This window comes from Gopherus flavomarginatus, chromosome 4 (genome assembly GCF_025201925.1).
Source record: "Gopherus flavomarginatus isolate rGopFla2 chromosome 4, rGopFla2.mat.asm, whole genome shotgun sequence".
Lineage (NCBI taxonomy): Eukaryota > Metazoa > Chordata > Testudines > Testudinidae > Gopherus > Gopherus flavomarginatus.
Window position 1 is genome coordinate 196,328,132 of NC_066620.1, and position 17,371 is coordinate 196,345,502.

General features: G+C 38.6%; 2 protein-coding genes across 13 annotated transcripts in view; one reads left to right on the forward strand and one right to left on the reverse strand.

Annotated features, from left to right (window-relative positions):
- LOC127049709 (uncharacterized) overlaps positions 1–17,371 on the forward strand; it is a 1,018,748-nt gene that overhangs the window by 979,924 nt on the left and 21,453 nt on the right. The gene's annotated exons all lie outside the window — the stretch shown is intronic.
- Positions 1–17,371, reverse strand: part of PUM2 (pumilio RNA binding family member 2) — a 133,678-nt gene that overhangs the window by 72,987 nt on the left and 43,320 nt on the right. For all 12 annotated transcript variants that reach the window (XM_050950660.1, XM_050950655.1, XM_050950661.1 and 9 more), the window contains one exon: positions 11,021–11,089. In XM_050950660.1, coding sequence (XP_050806617.1) covers positions 11,021–11,071 — 51 coding nt within the window. In that variant the 5' untranslated portion in view covers positions 11,072–11,089. The remainder of the gene's footprint in view (positions 1–11,020; positions 11,090–17,371) is intronic.

Sequence of the window (17,371 nt, forward strand, 5' to 3'; positions counted from 1 at the left end):
GCTATCCTCTCTGCTGCTAGTTGGGATAAGGAACATAAATGGCACTAGCTAAACTAATACCATATGGGTTGGGCCCCACCAAATTCACAGTCCATTTTCATAAATGTCATGGTCATAGAATTTTAAAAATCTTGAATTTCACTGTTTCAGATATTTAAACCTTAAATTTTCATGATGGTGTAACAAAACATGAATTTGTATTTAAAAATGGCAAAATATAAACATGTAAAACCCTTGAGAGTCAAACTGGGGTCCTGACCCAGAAGGGGGTTTCAAGGCTATTGTGTGTGTGTGTGTGGGGGGGGGGGGGTGTCACAGTATTGCCACCCTTACTTCTGCGCTGCCTTCAGAGCTGGGGGCTGGAGAGCAGCAGCTGCTGACCAGATCCCTAGCTCTGAATGCAGTGCTACTGCCAACAGCAGCACAGAAGTACAGATGGCAATACCATGATGCTCTACAATAGCCTTGTGACCCCCATTTGGGTCAAGACCTCCAGTTTGAGAAACGCTGTACTTTTGTCTACTTTTATCCTGTAGTATAGGCTACTTTTATAGTACAGGGTAGAAGTACATAAAAGACCAGATTTCATGGGGGAAACAAGATTTCATGGTCTGGGACACATTTTTCATGGCAATGAATTTGGTAGGGCAACAAGAAGAGACCATGAGGCAATGAGAGTAATTGAGATCTCACTTCTTTAGTGGTCAGAAAGCTGAAATCAAGGAAGTTGCTTCTCTGCTCTAGTAACTAAAGGATTAATGAGGCTTCAAATGTCTCAGAAACCTACTAGCCAGGAACAAAGTTGGTGGGTAGAATCAGTGAGAGAATAGTTAAATTAAATTTGAAGGCCATTTCTCCATTCTTCATATTGAAATCCCTGGTTCTTATAGTGGGATTTTAAAAGCCATAAATGAAGGGAGAAAAATAACTAGAAAGACAGAGCACATACTTTTAGCTATGTTCAGGAGGGTCTATGTTCATGATAGTATTTTGGTATGCAGTGTCTTCATGTCAAAGACTGCAATGGAAGATGCTTAAGTGTCTGTTTCTATTCTGTATATTTTAAAAAGTAATCACCAGGTGTCCACATAATAGATTTTCATGTGGGACAAAACACTATGTCTTCTATAAGTTTGCAAAGATCTAAATACTTCAGATCTCAGGAGGATGGAGAAGTACATCTCAAGGACCTTGCAGGGATTCCTCAATACTAGGTAACTGAGTGAAATTTCATGGCTTACTAACTAATGGTCCCATCTAGCTTTAAAATCCATATCTATGTCTGTAAAGGCACCACTGTTTTCTTTCTGAATGTCCCAGCATAGGGAAGGAGGGAAATAAAGCCATTTTATGAAGACTATAAAAAAAGTATGTGTTTATTGAAAAAGCGGCACTTCCAATAGAAAGTGCAAATACGATCATTCAGTTCAAAGATTTTTCTGGCTGAGATTACAGATACCCAAAGCAAAAAACTGATAGGAAGAATGAAGCAGATTAAATCAGAATCTGATAAGGTCATCAAATTGTCATGCACTTCTAGCATGTTTATTTTGTGTCCTCTCAAATGAGGCTATTTCTATATAACTTCCATTATCTAGCTGAAGGTCAGAGAGGGATGGTAGGAAGTCCAACTGAAGAAAGATTGGAGTAACATTTATTTATCCCTGAAACAGTGTGCAGGATTTTTGCAAAACACAAGAGTATTGTCTTTTGGTAGAGCATCTCATCGAGAAGAGCAGCCAGAACATAAGAACGGCCATATTGGGTCAGATCAATGGTCCATCTAACCCAGTATCCTGTCTTCCAACAATGACCAAAGACAGGTTCTTCAGAGGGAATGAACAGAACAGGTAATCATCAAGTGTTCCATATCATGTCACCCATTCCCAGCTTCTGGCAAACAGAGGATACGGACACTTCAGAGCATGATTTTGCATCCCTGCTCATCCTGGCTAATAGCTATTGATGGACCTATCCTCCATGAACTTATTTAGTTTTTTTTTTTTAACTCTGGCTAATCTTGGCCTTCACAACATCCTCTGGCAAAGATTCCACAGGTTGACCGGGTGTTCTTTGAAGTAGTACTTCCTTTTGTTGTTTTAAACCTGCTGCCTATTAATTTCATTTGGTGACTCCTAATTCTTGTGTTATGAGAAGGAGTAAATAGCACCTCCTTATTTACTTTCTCTACATCAGCCATATCATATCATACACCTCTATCATATACCCCGTAGTCATCTGTTTTCCAAGCTAAAAAGTTCAATCCTTATTAATCTCTCCTCATACGGAAGTTGTTCTATACCTCTAATCATTTTTGTTGCCTTTTCTGTACCTTTCCCAAGTCCAATATATATTTTTTGAGATGGGGCAACCAGATCTGCAAGCAGTATTCAAGATGTGGGCATACTATAGATTTATATAGAGGCAATATGATATTTTCTGTCTTGTTATCTACCCCTTTCCTAATGATACCCAATGTTCTGTTAGCGGCACATTGAGTGGATGTTTTCAGAGAACTATCCACAATGATTCCAAGATCTCTTTCTTGAGTGGTAACAGCTAATTTAGACCCCATCGTTTTATATGTATAGTTGGGATTATGTTTTTCAATGTGCACTACTTTGGCAGATGAAATTCAATGTTGATAAATGTATTTTGTTGCCCAGTCACCCAGTTTTGTGAGATCTCTTTGTAACTTTTTGCAGTCTGTTTTGGACTCAACTATCTTGAGTACTTTGCAGATGACACAAAACTTTGCCATCTCACTGTTTATCCCTTTTTCCAGATCATTTATGAACATGTCAAACAGTACTGGTCCCAGTACAGACCCCCGAGGGACACTATTTTACCTCTCTACGTTCTGAAAACTGACCATTTATTCCTATTCTTTGTTTCCTATCTTTTAACCAGTTACAGAACCATGAGAGGACCATCCCTCTTATCCCATGACAGCTTAGTTTGCTCAAGAACCAGAAGACTAAACCTCATCTTTTGCAGAGTCCTGCCCACGACAAAGGATGCAGGAAAGGAATTAAAGAGGTATTTCAGGAACGATTAGGATAGCAGGTCCATGGCTGCTGCTCCTTGTGACAAGCAAGGTGTTTTACAATTGATTTTAGGATGCAAACAGATCTACCTTTGGTTGTCCAAATTTGTCTGGGACAATGCCAACAGGTAGATGCTACATTTTGATGGATTTATGTTCTGACAATTTAACAACATAATTGAGTTTGCCCAGAGAGCAATTTTTAAACTAGGAGATGGGGGAAAGCTGACTGCTTCAGAGGAGCATGTGGATCAGACAGACTTCTCTTGGGGGAGAGTCTAACGATAGAAAACCTTTAGGTTACAGTCAGGAGCAGAGGATGGAAGAGGATAATGTAAGGGCCAGATCAGAGGATAAACAGTCACATAAAAAAGAATCTGACACATCAGAAAACGGCAAACAAATAAACAGGGACAAGTTTTTAAAGTGCTTGTACATATATGCTAGAAGTCTAAATAACAAGATGGGTGAACTAGAGTGCCTTGTGATAAAGGCGGATATTGATATAATAGGCATCACAGAAACCTGGTGGATTGAGAGCAATCAATAGGACACAATCATTCCGGGGTACAAAATATATCGGAAGGACAGAACAGGTCGTGCAGGGAGGGGAGTGGCACTATATGTGAAAGAACATGTAGATTCAAATGAAGCAAAAATCTTAAGCGAATCCACATGTTCCATAGAATCTCTATGGATAGAAATTTCATGCTCTAATAAAAATATAACATTAGGGATCTATTATCGACCACCTGACCAGGACAGTAATAGTGATGATGAAATGCTAAGAGAAATTAGAGAGGCTATCAAAATTAAGAATCCAATAATAGTAGGGGATTTCAATTATCCCCATATTGACTGGGAACATTTCACTTCAGGACGAAATGCAGAGATAAAATTTCTCAATACTTTAAATGACGGCTTCATGGAGCAACTGGTACGGGAACCCACAAGGGGAGAGGCAACTCTAGATTTAATCCTTGGAGTACAGGAGCTGGTCCAAAAGGTAACTATAGCAGGACCACTTGGAAATAGTGACCATAATACAATAGCATTCAACTTCCCTGTGGTGGGAAGAACATCTCAACAGCCCAACACTGTGGCATTTAATTTCAAAAGGGGAAACTATGTAATAATGAGAGGGTTAGTTAAACAAAAGTTAAAAGGTAAAGTGACAAAAGTGAAATCCCTACAAGCTGCATGGGCGCTTTTCAAAGACACTATAATAGAGGCCCAACTTCAATGTATAGCCCAAATTAAGAAACACAGTAAAAGAACTAAAAAAGAGCCACCGTGGCTTAACAACCATGTAAAAGAAGCAGTGAGAGATAAAAAGACTTCCTTTACAAAGTGAAAGTCAAATCCTAGTGAGATAAATAGAAAGGAGCATAAACACTGCCAAATTAAGTGCAAGAGTATAATAAGAAAAGCCAAAGAGGAGTTTGAAGAACGGCTAGCCAAAAACTCCAAAGGTAATAACAAAATGGCTTTTAAGTACATCAGAAACAGGAAGCCTGCTAAACAACCAGTGGGGCCCCTTGATGATCAAGATACAAAAGGAGCGCTTAAAGATGATAAAGTAATTGCGGAGAAACTAAATGGATTCTTTGCTTCAGTCTTCACGGCTGAGGATGTAAGGGAGATTCCCAAACTTGAGCTGGCTTTTGCAGGTGACAAATCTGAGGAACTGTCACAGATTGAAGTGTCACTAGAGGTGGTTTTGGAATTAATTGATAAACTTAACATTAACAAGTCACCGGAACCAGATGGCATTCACCCAAGAGTTCTGAAAGAATTCAAATGTGAAGTCGTGGAACTAAGATTTGTAACCTGTCCTTTAAATGAGCTTCGGTACCCAATGACTGGAAGTTAGCTAATGTAACACCAATATTTAAAAAGGGCTCTAGAGGTGATCCCGACAATTAGACTGGTAAGTCTAACGTCAGTACTGGGCAAATTAGTCGAAATAATAGTTAAGAATAAAATTGTCAGACACATAGAAAAACAAACTGTTGAGCAATAGTCAACATGGTTTCTGTAAAGGGAAATCATGTTTTACTAATCTATTACAGTTCTTTGAAGGGGTCAACAAACATGTGGACAATGGGGATCCAGTGGACATATTCCCTCACCAAAAGCTCTTACGTAAATTAAGCTGTCATGGGATAAAAGGGAAGGTCCTTTCATGGATTGAGAACTGGTTAAAAGACAGGGAACAAAGGGTAGAAATAAATGGTAAATTCTCAGAATGGAGAGGGGTAACTAGTGGCGTTCCCCAAGGGTCAGTCCTCAGACCAATCCTATTCAACTTATTCATAAATGATCTGGAGAAAGGAGTAAACAGTGAAGTGGCAAAGTTTGCAGATGATACTTAACTGCTCAAGATAGTTAAGATCAAAGCAGACTGTGAAGAACTTCAAAAACATCTCACAAAACGAAGTGATTGGGCAACAAAATGGCAAATGAAATTTAATGTGGATAAATGTAAAGTAATTTACATTGGAAAAAATAACCCCAACTATACATACAATATGATGGGGGCTAATTTAGCTACAATGAGTCAGGAAAAAGATCTTGGCATCATCACGGACAGTTCTTTGAAGATGTCCACACAATGTGCAGAGGCGGTCAAAAAAGCAAACAGGATGTTAGAAATCATTAAAAAGGTGATAGAGAATAAGACAGAGAATATATTATTGCCCTTATATAAATCCATGGTACTCCCACATCTTGAATACTGTGTACAGATGTGGTCTCCTCATCTCAAAAAAGATATACTGGCACTATAAAAGGTTCAGAAAAGGGCAACTAAAATGATTAGGGGTTTGGAGAGGGTCCCATATGAGGAAAGATTAAAGAGGCTAGGACTCTTCAGCTTGGAAAAGAGGAGACTAAGGGGGGGGGATACGACATATATAAAATCATGAGTGATGTGGAGAAAGTGGATAAGGAAAAGTTATTTACTTATTCCCATAATACAAGAACTAGAGGTCACCAAATGAAATTAATAGGCAGCAGGTTTAAAACAAATAAAAGGAAGTTCTTCTTCACGCAGCACACAGGCAACTTGTGGAACTCCTTGCCTGGGGAGGTTGTGAAGGCTAGGACTATAAGAGGGTTTAAAAGAGAACTGGAGAAATTCATGGAGGTTAAGTCCATAAATGGCTATTAGCCAGAATGGGTAAGGAATGGTGTCCCTAGCCTCTGTTTGTCAGAGGATGGAGATGGATGCCAGGAGAGAGATCACTTGATCACTGCCTGTTAGGTTCACACACCCCCCGGGGCACCTGGCATTGGCCACTGTCGGTAGACAGGATACTGAGCTAGATGGACCTTTGGTCTGACCCGGTACGGCCGTTCTTATGTTATGCACAGAGAATGAAAGTACATAGGTAGGATTTTCCCCGGCCCAAGTTATGAGGGTTTAATCTTCCCTAAGGAGAGGGACTGACCTTGTTCCTCCTGATTGCTGACAGCTAAGCATACATCGTGTTGTTCATCATAATTAAAATGTGGTTATTTAGCTAGTGATTAGCTAAGGACATAAACAACCCAAACAAATTCCCATCTGTTATTTCTCATGTGGTACTTGAAAGAGCAGTCTGCACCTCTATCACAGGCATGTCATTCATTCTGCTGCGTAACAGAGAAGCAAAGGCAAAACAGGCTTTTCACTTAGCAATTCCTGCATCCAACCCAATAACTTATGGTTGAACACAAGTATATATTTCAGAAAGACATTTAAATATCATTAAAAGACTCCAAGTGATGCAAAATTAACCGTATCCTTGGGTAAACTGTTTACCACCCTCAATGGTAAAAATGTCCAGTTTGAACTTTGCCAACATCAGCTTCCAGCCATTGGACATTGCTATGTCTGTCTGCCAGATTAATGGAGCTCTCTAGTAACATATCTCCCCCCGTGTAGTTACTTATGGCATATGATTAAACAACTTTCCAACCTGCTCTCTGATAAGCTGAACAGATTTATACTTCTTTAGTTTCATTTTAAGGAGCATTTTCCAGACTACCTATTCCTGTATCTCTTCTCTGAACCTTCTCCAATTTTTCCAACATCCTTTTTAAAATACTGACACCAGAACTTAAAGTGTTCCAGTAGCAGTCTGACAAACATTCTTTTCCTTGCTTGCCACTGGCTTGCTGTATGGCCTTTCTTGCAAGGATTTTTGTTCCTTAATCCTTAAGATACTGATGTGTATTTTCAACTTTTTTTTTTTTTTTGGAGGGTCTGGCAATTATTATACAGCAGTGCTTTCTAACCTAGAGGTTGTGATCCTAAGGTGGGTCACAATAGAATGACTAATGGGAGACAACCAAACTGGGGGAAAAGCCTGTGAAATTAATAAGCAGAAGCTGTGGTTGGAAAGTGGAAGAAAGACAAAGAGGAAGGGTCAGAGGTAAAATGGCAAAGAGTAAGACTGGAGGCACAGCTTAAAAGGGTAATCAGTTTTCAGGTGACCAACAGAGGAAGACTCTGCAATATACTGCATCTCTTTATGTAGAAATATTTTCTTTTCATCTTGTTTTCTTCCAAAGTAAACCACTACTGCATTATAGCATGGAAGTGGATCAATGGGAACTAAATATTGAGCTAAACACCTTATTTGGTCTTACTCAAAATTAATTCAAATTGGTTTAGATATGACCACCCTTATAGACTGAAAGCTAGCTGAAGGACTGACAACAAATGGTCATGATAAATGAACAAATGGCAACACTAGCTTGGAAAATTCTGATGTAGACTTGGGATCATTAATGAGACCAAGGATAGAATTAACCGCCCGCCAATGAAATCTGCAGATACTAAAACGGGAAGTGCTGAACCCCTGCAGAGACAGAAAAATACATTGACCTATGGGGATTAGGAATATGATCAGGAAATGAAATTCAATTCAGAAAAACGCATATATGAGAACAAGAGACCATAACAGGAACAATGTCTTCACTAGGAAGAAAAACTATCTGGACATTTTTAAAAAAAGTCTACCTATTCACCCCTGGCATAGCAAAAAAAATTAAAAGGCGCCACCCGTTGCGGCGCTTTTACTCACCTGGCGGTGCTTTTACTCACCCAGCAGCGCTCCGGGTCTTCGGTGGCAGGCCCTTCACTCACTCCAGGTGTCTTCCGCAGCACTGAAGGACCTGTTGCTGGAAATGCTGTCGAAGACCCACAGAGCGAGTGAAGGTCCCACCGCTGGAGACCCGGAGCGCCACCGGGTGAGTAAAAGCACCGGTGTAGCTTTTTTTTTTTTTGGGGGGGGGGGGGGTATCGCTCCCCCGAGTAAAAATTAAAAAGGCATGAAGAAATTGACAAGGTGCCACTTGTGCTCAGTGGGGGGGTGCGGCCACTGCCCTGCTCCCCTCCTCCTCAGCTACACTATTGCATTACAACACTACACTTTACAAAAAGTGCTAAAGAGTTAGGCCTGGTCTACACTAAAAAGTTTGGCTGACCCACTTATGTTGCTCAGGAGTGTAAAAAATCAATATTCGAGCATTGCAGTTAAGCCGACCTAACCACCAGTGTACAAAGCGCTAGGCTGATGGAAGAATTCTTCTGTCGAACTAGCTACTGCGTCTCAGGGAGGTGGATTACCTATGCCAATGAGAGAACCTTTCCCAGCAGCATAGGTTGCATTTACACTGAAATGCTACAGCAGTGCTGAGCCATGCCGCTGTAGTGTTTCAAGTGTAGACAAGCCCTTAGTCTTTGATTTTTCCCAATGTGTTCATTGGTTAAACAGTAAACAAATTATATCGAAGTGTTCAGTGACAACTGGCATAAAAAACTGATACAGTTTTTTAGTTCCCACATTCAGAAGAATCACATCATAAAAGAGATAATCTGCTCTTGATACAGCTCTGATAAGACCACACCTGGAATACTGTGTTCAGTCTGGTGCCAAGAAAACAAACTGGAGTTCAGGGAATAAACAACTAAAACACATCACAAAACTAGGGTGCACTAACGTGTAACTTGGGTAAAAGAATTACGAAAAGGGAAATCCATGGAAAATACAGCAAACTTCCTTAGAGCAAGAAAAGTGGAATAGGCTCCCAAAGAAATGGTAGAAGCCCCTTTGGAACATTTCATATAAGTTAGGATAAAGTAACTGGAATGTACCCTACCTCCTGTGGTTGAGAGGATTATTTCATTAGGGTTTGTAAGGTGCTTAGAGACTATAGATCAGTTTGGGAAAAACAAAATGCTCACCAGCTAAAACTTCAAATTTGTTTTCTCATCGAGAACTAATACTTTTCTTACAAAGATCAGAGCCCAAAAATAATCTCTAACATATTAAGTTGAAATATTGTTTGTTTTGATTGTCAAAAGGCATTTCTCTAATATTCTGAAAGACAGATAGGTAGTAATTAAAAAGTTAGTGCATTATGCATGTAAAACAATCATTTGTTGGGAATTTGATATTTCAGTTTAATTTTAAAAGTAACTGTTTACAAAGAGCTATCTTCTTTTTCTTTTCACTCAATACTTGTGTAAAGTAAACTAGCATGTGTCAGTTCATACACAACCATATTGTACTTTTTTAGCTGTGTAATCAAAGCATTAAAATCACATGTATTGTGATTGATACAGTTTATGTCTGCAGATGTAGGAAACATCACTGCATCAGTTTACAGTCCGTTTATATAAAACACTAGTTATTAAGTCCATAATAAAATAAATGTATCCACAATTTTGTTTATCTTGATCTCCTTAAGAGATCTGCCTTGACTCAGTTTTCTCAATATATTCCAAACGGATCATAGCCAAACAATATTACTTTGCATTGTCTTCAAGTGATCTGGCATAACAAGCAACACAGTATAGATGGTGCATATTTGCAAAATATCTCACAGTTGCCTCTATGATATCAGTGTTTGAAGCTGCAGTCACTTTTGGAGACTTAACTAGAAAAATTTGAAAACACGATTCAAAATAAATTCAATCTTTTTAAGATGGATAAATCTTAATGAGACTGAGAATAGCAAGCCTGATGATATGTTTTGATACAGTGCACTAAACACAAGGAATATTTTTATCAAGTGGCCTGCGTGCCATTTGAATAACCCATATTTATCACTGTATTGTCTAAATGAGCCAATCACTTTTGATGTGATCTTTACACTTGATTCCTATAACCTCCTAAAGCTACCCTGTATATCAACATCTTTTTTCAGATTTCACCTCTACTACGTCAGCAAAGAGACAAGGTAGCCCTTCATTAATGCGATGTACATGGACTCTGTTAGCTGCAGAACTGTCAGATCCTCAGCAAGTAAAGTAGTAAGTCTAGCTTTCAGTATGCATTTCTCTGAATTTCCTAAGAGACTTTATAATATAGTGTTTTTTAAATCTCTCACTCTGTGGGTGTTAATATAGTTTGAGTGAAGGAAAAGGCTATTTTTAAACAGCAGAGTATTTCAAATTATTTAAAATTGCACCTCTCATGGAAGGAAGCTTTTGTTCCTCCTTCCTAGGCCATGGCGCATGCACTGGTCCATCACCACTAAGGTTGTCCACTGAAGAAGCCATGTCACTAAGGGTATAATAAGTTGCCCTAATTTCCAGCCAGTTTATAACTGTTATTTTCCTTTGGGTCCGAGAATCCTGCAAAAGCCCCAACACCCTAGGCTTGGGTTAGTGGAAATAACTTTAGAAAGCAACAGCAGAGAATTTTTCACAATCTGTACATTGTCTGCTCTTCTTCCCCAAGCTTATCAGCTAACAAGCCCAATATGTTAACATTATAGTTCCATTTATCATAGTTCTTAGATACTGGAGTTAACATAGACACCACCTTAGGATATTGTAAATATGGTCTTCAGATGCCTGAAAAATTGGTTTGTCTCATCAATAAACTTCATTAACCAAGTTAAGAATCTAAACAAGCTAAATTTTATTAGAATTTCCAAACCTCCGACAGGATTTTCTAATCACCTACAAATATTTACCTCTCCCATTCCCCGAGATTCTAGTGCAAGAGCTTGAAACTCATGATTCATCTCATCCACAGATCGAACCTGAAGAAAAAATTAATGACAATTAGCAACCAATAGATAGTGAAGTATATCTTAAATACAGTTATATATTCCCCATATGATTTTATTGTTTTTTTTAAATAGTTTCTAAAGTTCAGTTTCTAAAATTTGCTATTCAATCTATAATCATACATCTCTCAGATTTGGTAAATGAGTCTACTTAGAGCCTGCAACCAGTTCTTTAATGCTTCATGTTAAAATCTGTTTTGCATTATTGTTAAGGACAAATATTTAAAAAAAACTATAAACGTAGCATATTACAGTACACATGAACTACCACAAAAACAATGAGGAATTTTCTATCTGCAAACACACACAAGCATAAGTGAAATTAATGATTGGTATATACATATTAATTTGGAAAAGAAATGATTTGTTGCACACAAAGTTACTGAGTACACTTGAGGGAAGACAAAAGTATGAGAAAATCTCATGAGTGCACACAAGTGACTATCACTACTGTCTATCCTATTCCCATCAGAAACACTGACTTCACATCCCAAAAAACACTTAGTATATCTTCTACCTCTAAGGAACTTTCAAAACTAGGGAAAACTTAGAAAAAGATGGGGGACGAGAACAAGTAAAACTAAAATTGGTTTGTTTGCAACACTAAAATATGAGAGGGCACAGCAATGAAATGATTTAGAAACACAAATTATCCCTAAAATTATGGAAGAAAATGAAGATGCAAATTTCCTTGCTTTTGCTGTTCTCTGTTGGATCCCAAGGAATCAGTTGCTCCAGGAATGCTGTGCATGTGCATTTTCCCATACACAGTAACTGACACTGCACAAACATGCATTTGTATAAACAGATGTTTAGCTAACAAGGTATACAAATGCTGTTTTCTTTCACACATCAGGGTTTCTTGTCATTCATAAACTTGTTTATGAAAACATGAAAAAAACGGAACATGCTCAAAATTGCATGTGCAAATGTTATCTTTCTGTTGACAGACTGGATAAACTTGCAGTTTTATAAATTCCCCAACAGCAAGTTTTTTGTAGCAAATTTAGCATTTTGAATTTAAGCAGCAGCGTTGATTCCTTGGCAATTTCCATTGCTAAAACTCACTCCTCTCAAGCTGTCATTACTGAGCATATTAAACTACAAACTATTAATCTTTGAAGTCAGCATATGAGTACACACTTAATTTTTCTGAAGCAAATGCTTAACTGAAAGTCATATAAGAACACTTCTTCATGAAGAATATGATTTTCGTTATTTTAATTCATTATTTCCGTCCCGAGTGAGCAATCAACGTATTCAACCAGCACTAGCAGAATACTTAGTTTTGAATTGAATTATCGAAAGAGCAACCTAAACACAAACTTTCTTTTCCCAATACTAGAAAACTGGGCATTTAAGTCAATGAGGTTGATTTTTACATTGATTGTATGAATGAAACTGAAGTAAGACAAGACAGAACATTATGCTCCTATAAAAATGTCTAAGAACAAATTTTAGGCTGGAGCAAAATCAACAGCAAATTAGTAACCTATTTAAACAAAGAAACTTTTATTTTAAAAACTCAGGGAAGTGATGAACAATCCTTGTGTGTGGGAAAAGATTGTTGAGGAAAGAATGAAATGGCAAAATTTCAGTTTTGAAAGACACTTCTGAATTTGGATAATCTAAATTTCTAATGACTGAATTTACCTGCACAGATATTTATAAGAAACAATGCAAGACTTTTATATATAATACTGTGAACCACTTCACTATGGGCTTGGCTACACTGGAGAGTTGCAGCGCTGGTGGTGGGTTTACAGCGCTGCAACTTAGTAACTGTCCACACCTGCAAGGCACATCCAGCGCTGTAACTCCCTGGCTGCAATGCTGGCTGTACACCTGGTCTGCTTGGGGTGTAACGATTGCAGCGCTGGTGATGCAGCGCTGCTTGTCAAGTGCGGCCACCAAAAGCGCTGTTATTGGCCTCCAGGGTATTAGGAGGTATCCCAGAATGCCTGCTCACAACAAACCAGAAGAATGGCTGAACACCGAGCTCCCCAAGCCGCTTATCTAAAAAACAAACACAGCTCCTGTTTGCTGGAGCGAGCAGAGGCAGGCAGGGGAATTGCTTTGGAAGGTTCACAGCTGTTTGCTTGAAGAGAGAAGTCACACGGCAGAGGGGGCGGGGGGAGTCCATGTTGAGCAGATGCTTATGTGATCTGAAGGCTATTTAGGAGTGCATAATTTGCATTCAGTGAATAAGAGAGGGGTGGGGGAAGGGCTCGGAACTTTTAAATTGACTGCAGGTTGGTGATGTGTATGTTCCAGTCCTTAGAACTTGCAAGGCAGGGAGCGGACAGATCCAAATATCCACACTCTCTCTCTCCCCCACGTTCCCCCTCACCTCCCTCTTTTGAAAAGCACGTTGCAGCCACTTGAACGCTGGGACAGCTGCCCATAATGCACCACTCCCAACAGCGCTGCAAATGCTGCAAATGTGGCCACACTGCAGTGCTGGTAGCTGTCAGTGGTGGCCACACTGCAGCGCTTTCCCTACATAGCTGTACGAAGACAGCTGTAACTCCCAGCGCTGTACAATTGTAAGTGTAGCCAAACCCTATTACTTTGCAATTTATTATTGACAGAAAAAAAACTTGATATATACACAATTTCATCTCCAAGAGCATCGTTTTGTTCAATTAGCACTTTTCAAACAATTTGCAATAAATTCTTGTTAATCTACATTCATTCAACACAGATGTTGTGTAAGTCACTAACAATTAGCCACATTTATAAGTCATTAACATTTTATTGTATTTGTTTTGCTGCAAAAGATTAAATGTACATTGCCATGCCTACCCAGTTTTCAACATTAAAAATACCTCAATTACAGTCACACAGTCCTCCAGAGCTCTACAAAAAGAGCAAAAAGGCAACAACGTAATTAAATACATAGGTTACCCTTACATGCTTTAACAAATAAAACTGAGGAGTTGGAGGTCTCTGTGGTTGTAGATCAATCCTGTTCATTGCTCTGAACTTTATTTTGCCCATGTTCCATTCTCATAAGCATGAAATTTGAAAGATTATTACTGTTACTATTAGTAATGCTACTGCAAGACTGTTCTGTTACCAGAAAAGTGGAGCTGTCATTTGTGTCTTCTTCAGGACACATGCTGTCATCAGAAAAAGTAGTACACAAAACACTGCCACAGCATTGCAGGTAACACTGATGTTTTAAAAGGTTTCCATTCGCTAATCACTATCATACTAGATTTCCTGTATCTTGCTACCAAAATTTTCCTATTTCTTCATTGAATTCAAGAATTTACTAAGGAAATCTACAGAACCAAAAGGAAAATATGTTGGCTGAAATCACATAAGCAGCCAAGAAGTTCTGATTAGCATTGCTTATTACTTTTATTACCATAGTAATAGGGGCCCTAGTCATAGACCAAGATTCTATTGTAACAGACAATGTACAAACCCAGAACAAAAAAAAGACAGTCCTGCTTGGTTCCTCTGATCCAGAAGTAACATTTATCTAATTAATTTAAAATGCCTTACTCCTTTGGTGCAGCCTAATTAAAAGATCTTTCAGTACAGAGTTTTTTGATTTCTTTACAATTTAAACACACTGTCAAATACTTTGTTCGATATATATTTCCCCATTATTTGTAATAATGTATGAACTACTGAGAAAAAGGTGCCTTCTCTTAATTATTTTGCCTTTAACTTATTTCCCCGAGCACTTTTCAAAGTTTTCAGTTGAGTTCAAAACTATTGTGTCAGTTTTCAGCTAGTACTAAGGCTAAATCTAGAATAAGAGTCAGAAATGTGATTCCCTTGCTTGTGCACGCACTCTCACTAGCTCCCATCGAACCAGCGTGAATATAATTACAAGTGTTGCCCCAGTAGCAAGCATAGTGACAGCGAAGGCCACTAAGCTGTGTGGAGTACATACCCACAGATTCAGGCAACTTCATACTCTGCATGGCTCAGCTGTGCCTCTACTGCTGCTACCCATGCTACTGTGGCAACACTGCAGCATTTATATTTCCACTAGCTGGATGAGAGCTAGCACAAGCACCTGTACACAAGCAGGGGAATCACACCAATAGCTCATATTGTAGACAGCCATTGTTTTGCACAAATTTTTATTATAGCACAGGGAATAGCGTTAAGTAAACTTGTGCTGTTAAGCCCACAGCAAAGTCTCTCTTTAATTAATGTCATATTTAGTTAATTAGTTTAGAGGTCAATTTGGAAAAATCAAAAGATCCAGCTGTTTGAAATGTAACAAATGAGTTGTAGTTCATTTTAGAAGTCTAAGTAGGACAAGCTCCCACACAAAAGGGGAAAAAAAAAAAGCAACATTTTCAAAGCAAGGGTTCTTTGCTTTGCATCTTCTCACCTTTGTGCAGGCCACCCCAACAACTCAGCTAGCACTTCTGGAAAAAGAGAATCTTTTCTGTAGATGGAAAGGCTCTGTTTCTGGTTGAACACATTTGCCTTTTGTTTAACTTTCCCCTTAAAATCATTTTGTTGAGTATTCTCTTCCATCAGTCAAATGCTTTTGGCATTAGGAGCTAGCACTAGTCCTGATATTTAATATAGATAACTCATTCCAAATGTCAGAAGCAGGTAAATACTCCAATAAAAACAAAATATACACAAAGTTGAGACTAAGTACCTATGACACATTCCCCAGACACAGCACATTCCCCGATAGGTATGTATAGATTTTTTACCATAAAATAAATCCATGTAGGATAAAATAAGCAAACAAAACAGAATATATCCATCTTAGTTTTAAAATATATTCAAGTGTAAATTAAAAGTGTTGTAATATCTTCCTTGACTTTCTGGTCAAAACTCTTTCAAAGTATGTTTTCCCCCCTCTGCTACTGCATATCATTATTGCGCAAGTGTCTAAAGCAGGAGTAGGCAACCTGCAGCACACTAGCTAATTTTCAGCGGCACTCACACTGCCCGGGTCCTGGTCACCAGTCCGGGGGGCTCTGCATTTTAATTTAGTTTTAAATGAAGCTTCTTAAACATTTTAAAACCTCATTTACTTTACATACAACAATAGTTTAGTTATAGACTTACAGAAAGAGACCTTCTAAAAACATTAAAATGTATTACTGGCACGCAAAACCTCAAATCAGAGTGAATAAATGAAGACTCAGCACACCACTTATGAAAGATTGCCAACCCCTCGTCTAAAGACCGCTCATCTTTACTGTGTTAATATCACTAACCAATGCAAGGAAGTACCCCTGAATTCTGGTACTGATAAAAGTGAATGTAAAGGCTTTTTATCTAAGTTCTATTTACTCACTGAAGACAGATCCCTACCTTAGAAAGTTCATTAAAAGATATTAGGTTAGAGCAGGGGTCGGCAACCTTTCAGAAGTGGTGTGCCGAGTCTTCATTTTTTCACTCTAATTTAAGGTTTGCGTGCCAGTAATAAATGTTAACTTTTTAGAAGGTCTCTTTCTATAAGTCTATAATATATAACTAAACTATTGTTGTATGTAAAGTAAATAGGTTTTTAAAATGTTTAAGCAGCTTCATTTAAAATTAAATTAAAATGCAGAGCCCCCTGGACAGGTGGCCAGGACCCAGGCAGTGTGAGTGCCACTGAAAATCAGCTCAAGTGCCACCTTTGGCACAGGTGCCATAGGTTGCCTACTCCTGGGTTAGAGCGTTGCCCTTTGGTCTGTTGTAACATCTTTGATCGAGGAATAGATGTGGATTAAGTCTTGACCTAACTGGTCTTAATTGTCACAAAAAAGGTAACTCGTATTGTTACCCTACAGCATTATCTCAGGTTACCAACATTTCATCCCACCCACTGAAATAGAAAACAAACAAACTAACAAAAAGACATCAGCAACACGAACACACCATATCCTAAATACCTATCATGTAGATGCACATGGAATCAACAAACTATACATCCACTCGCTTACATACTCTGTTAGGAGTTCCAGCTCCAATTTTTAAGTATTAACAGTTTCAAGAGGTACCTTTATTCGGTCATGAACTTGGTAAGCAGTTTTTAGAATAATCAATTCAGTTCACCATACAAAAACACCATAGTCTCCATTACACCTGCCTTTTTACATTTCACTTCCAACCTCTCCCTTACCCTAGTCCCCCTTAATGTATCTCTACACAGCAATAAAAGCCTGTGGCATGGCCACGACTGGCCCAGGTCAGCTGACTCAGGTTTGCAGGGTTATAAAATGTCAGGGTAGACATTCGGGCTCAGAGACCCCAAATATTTACACTGGAATTGTA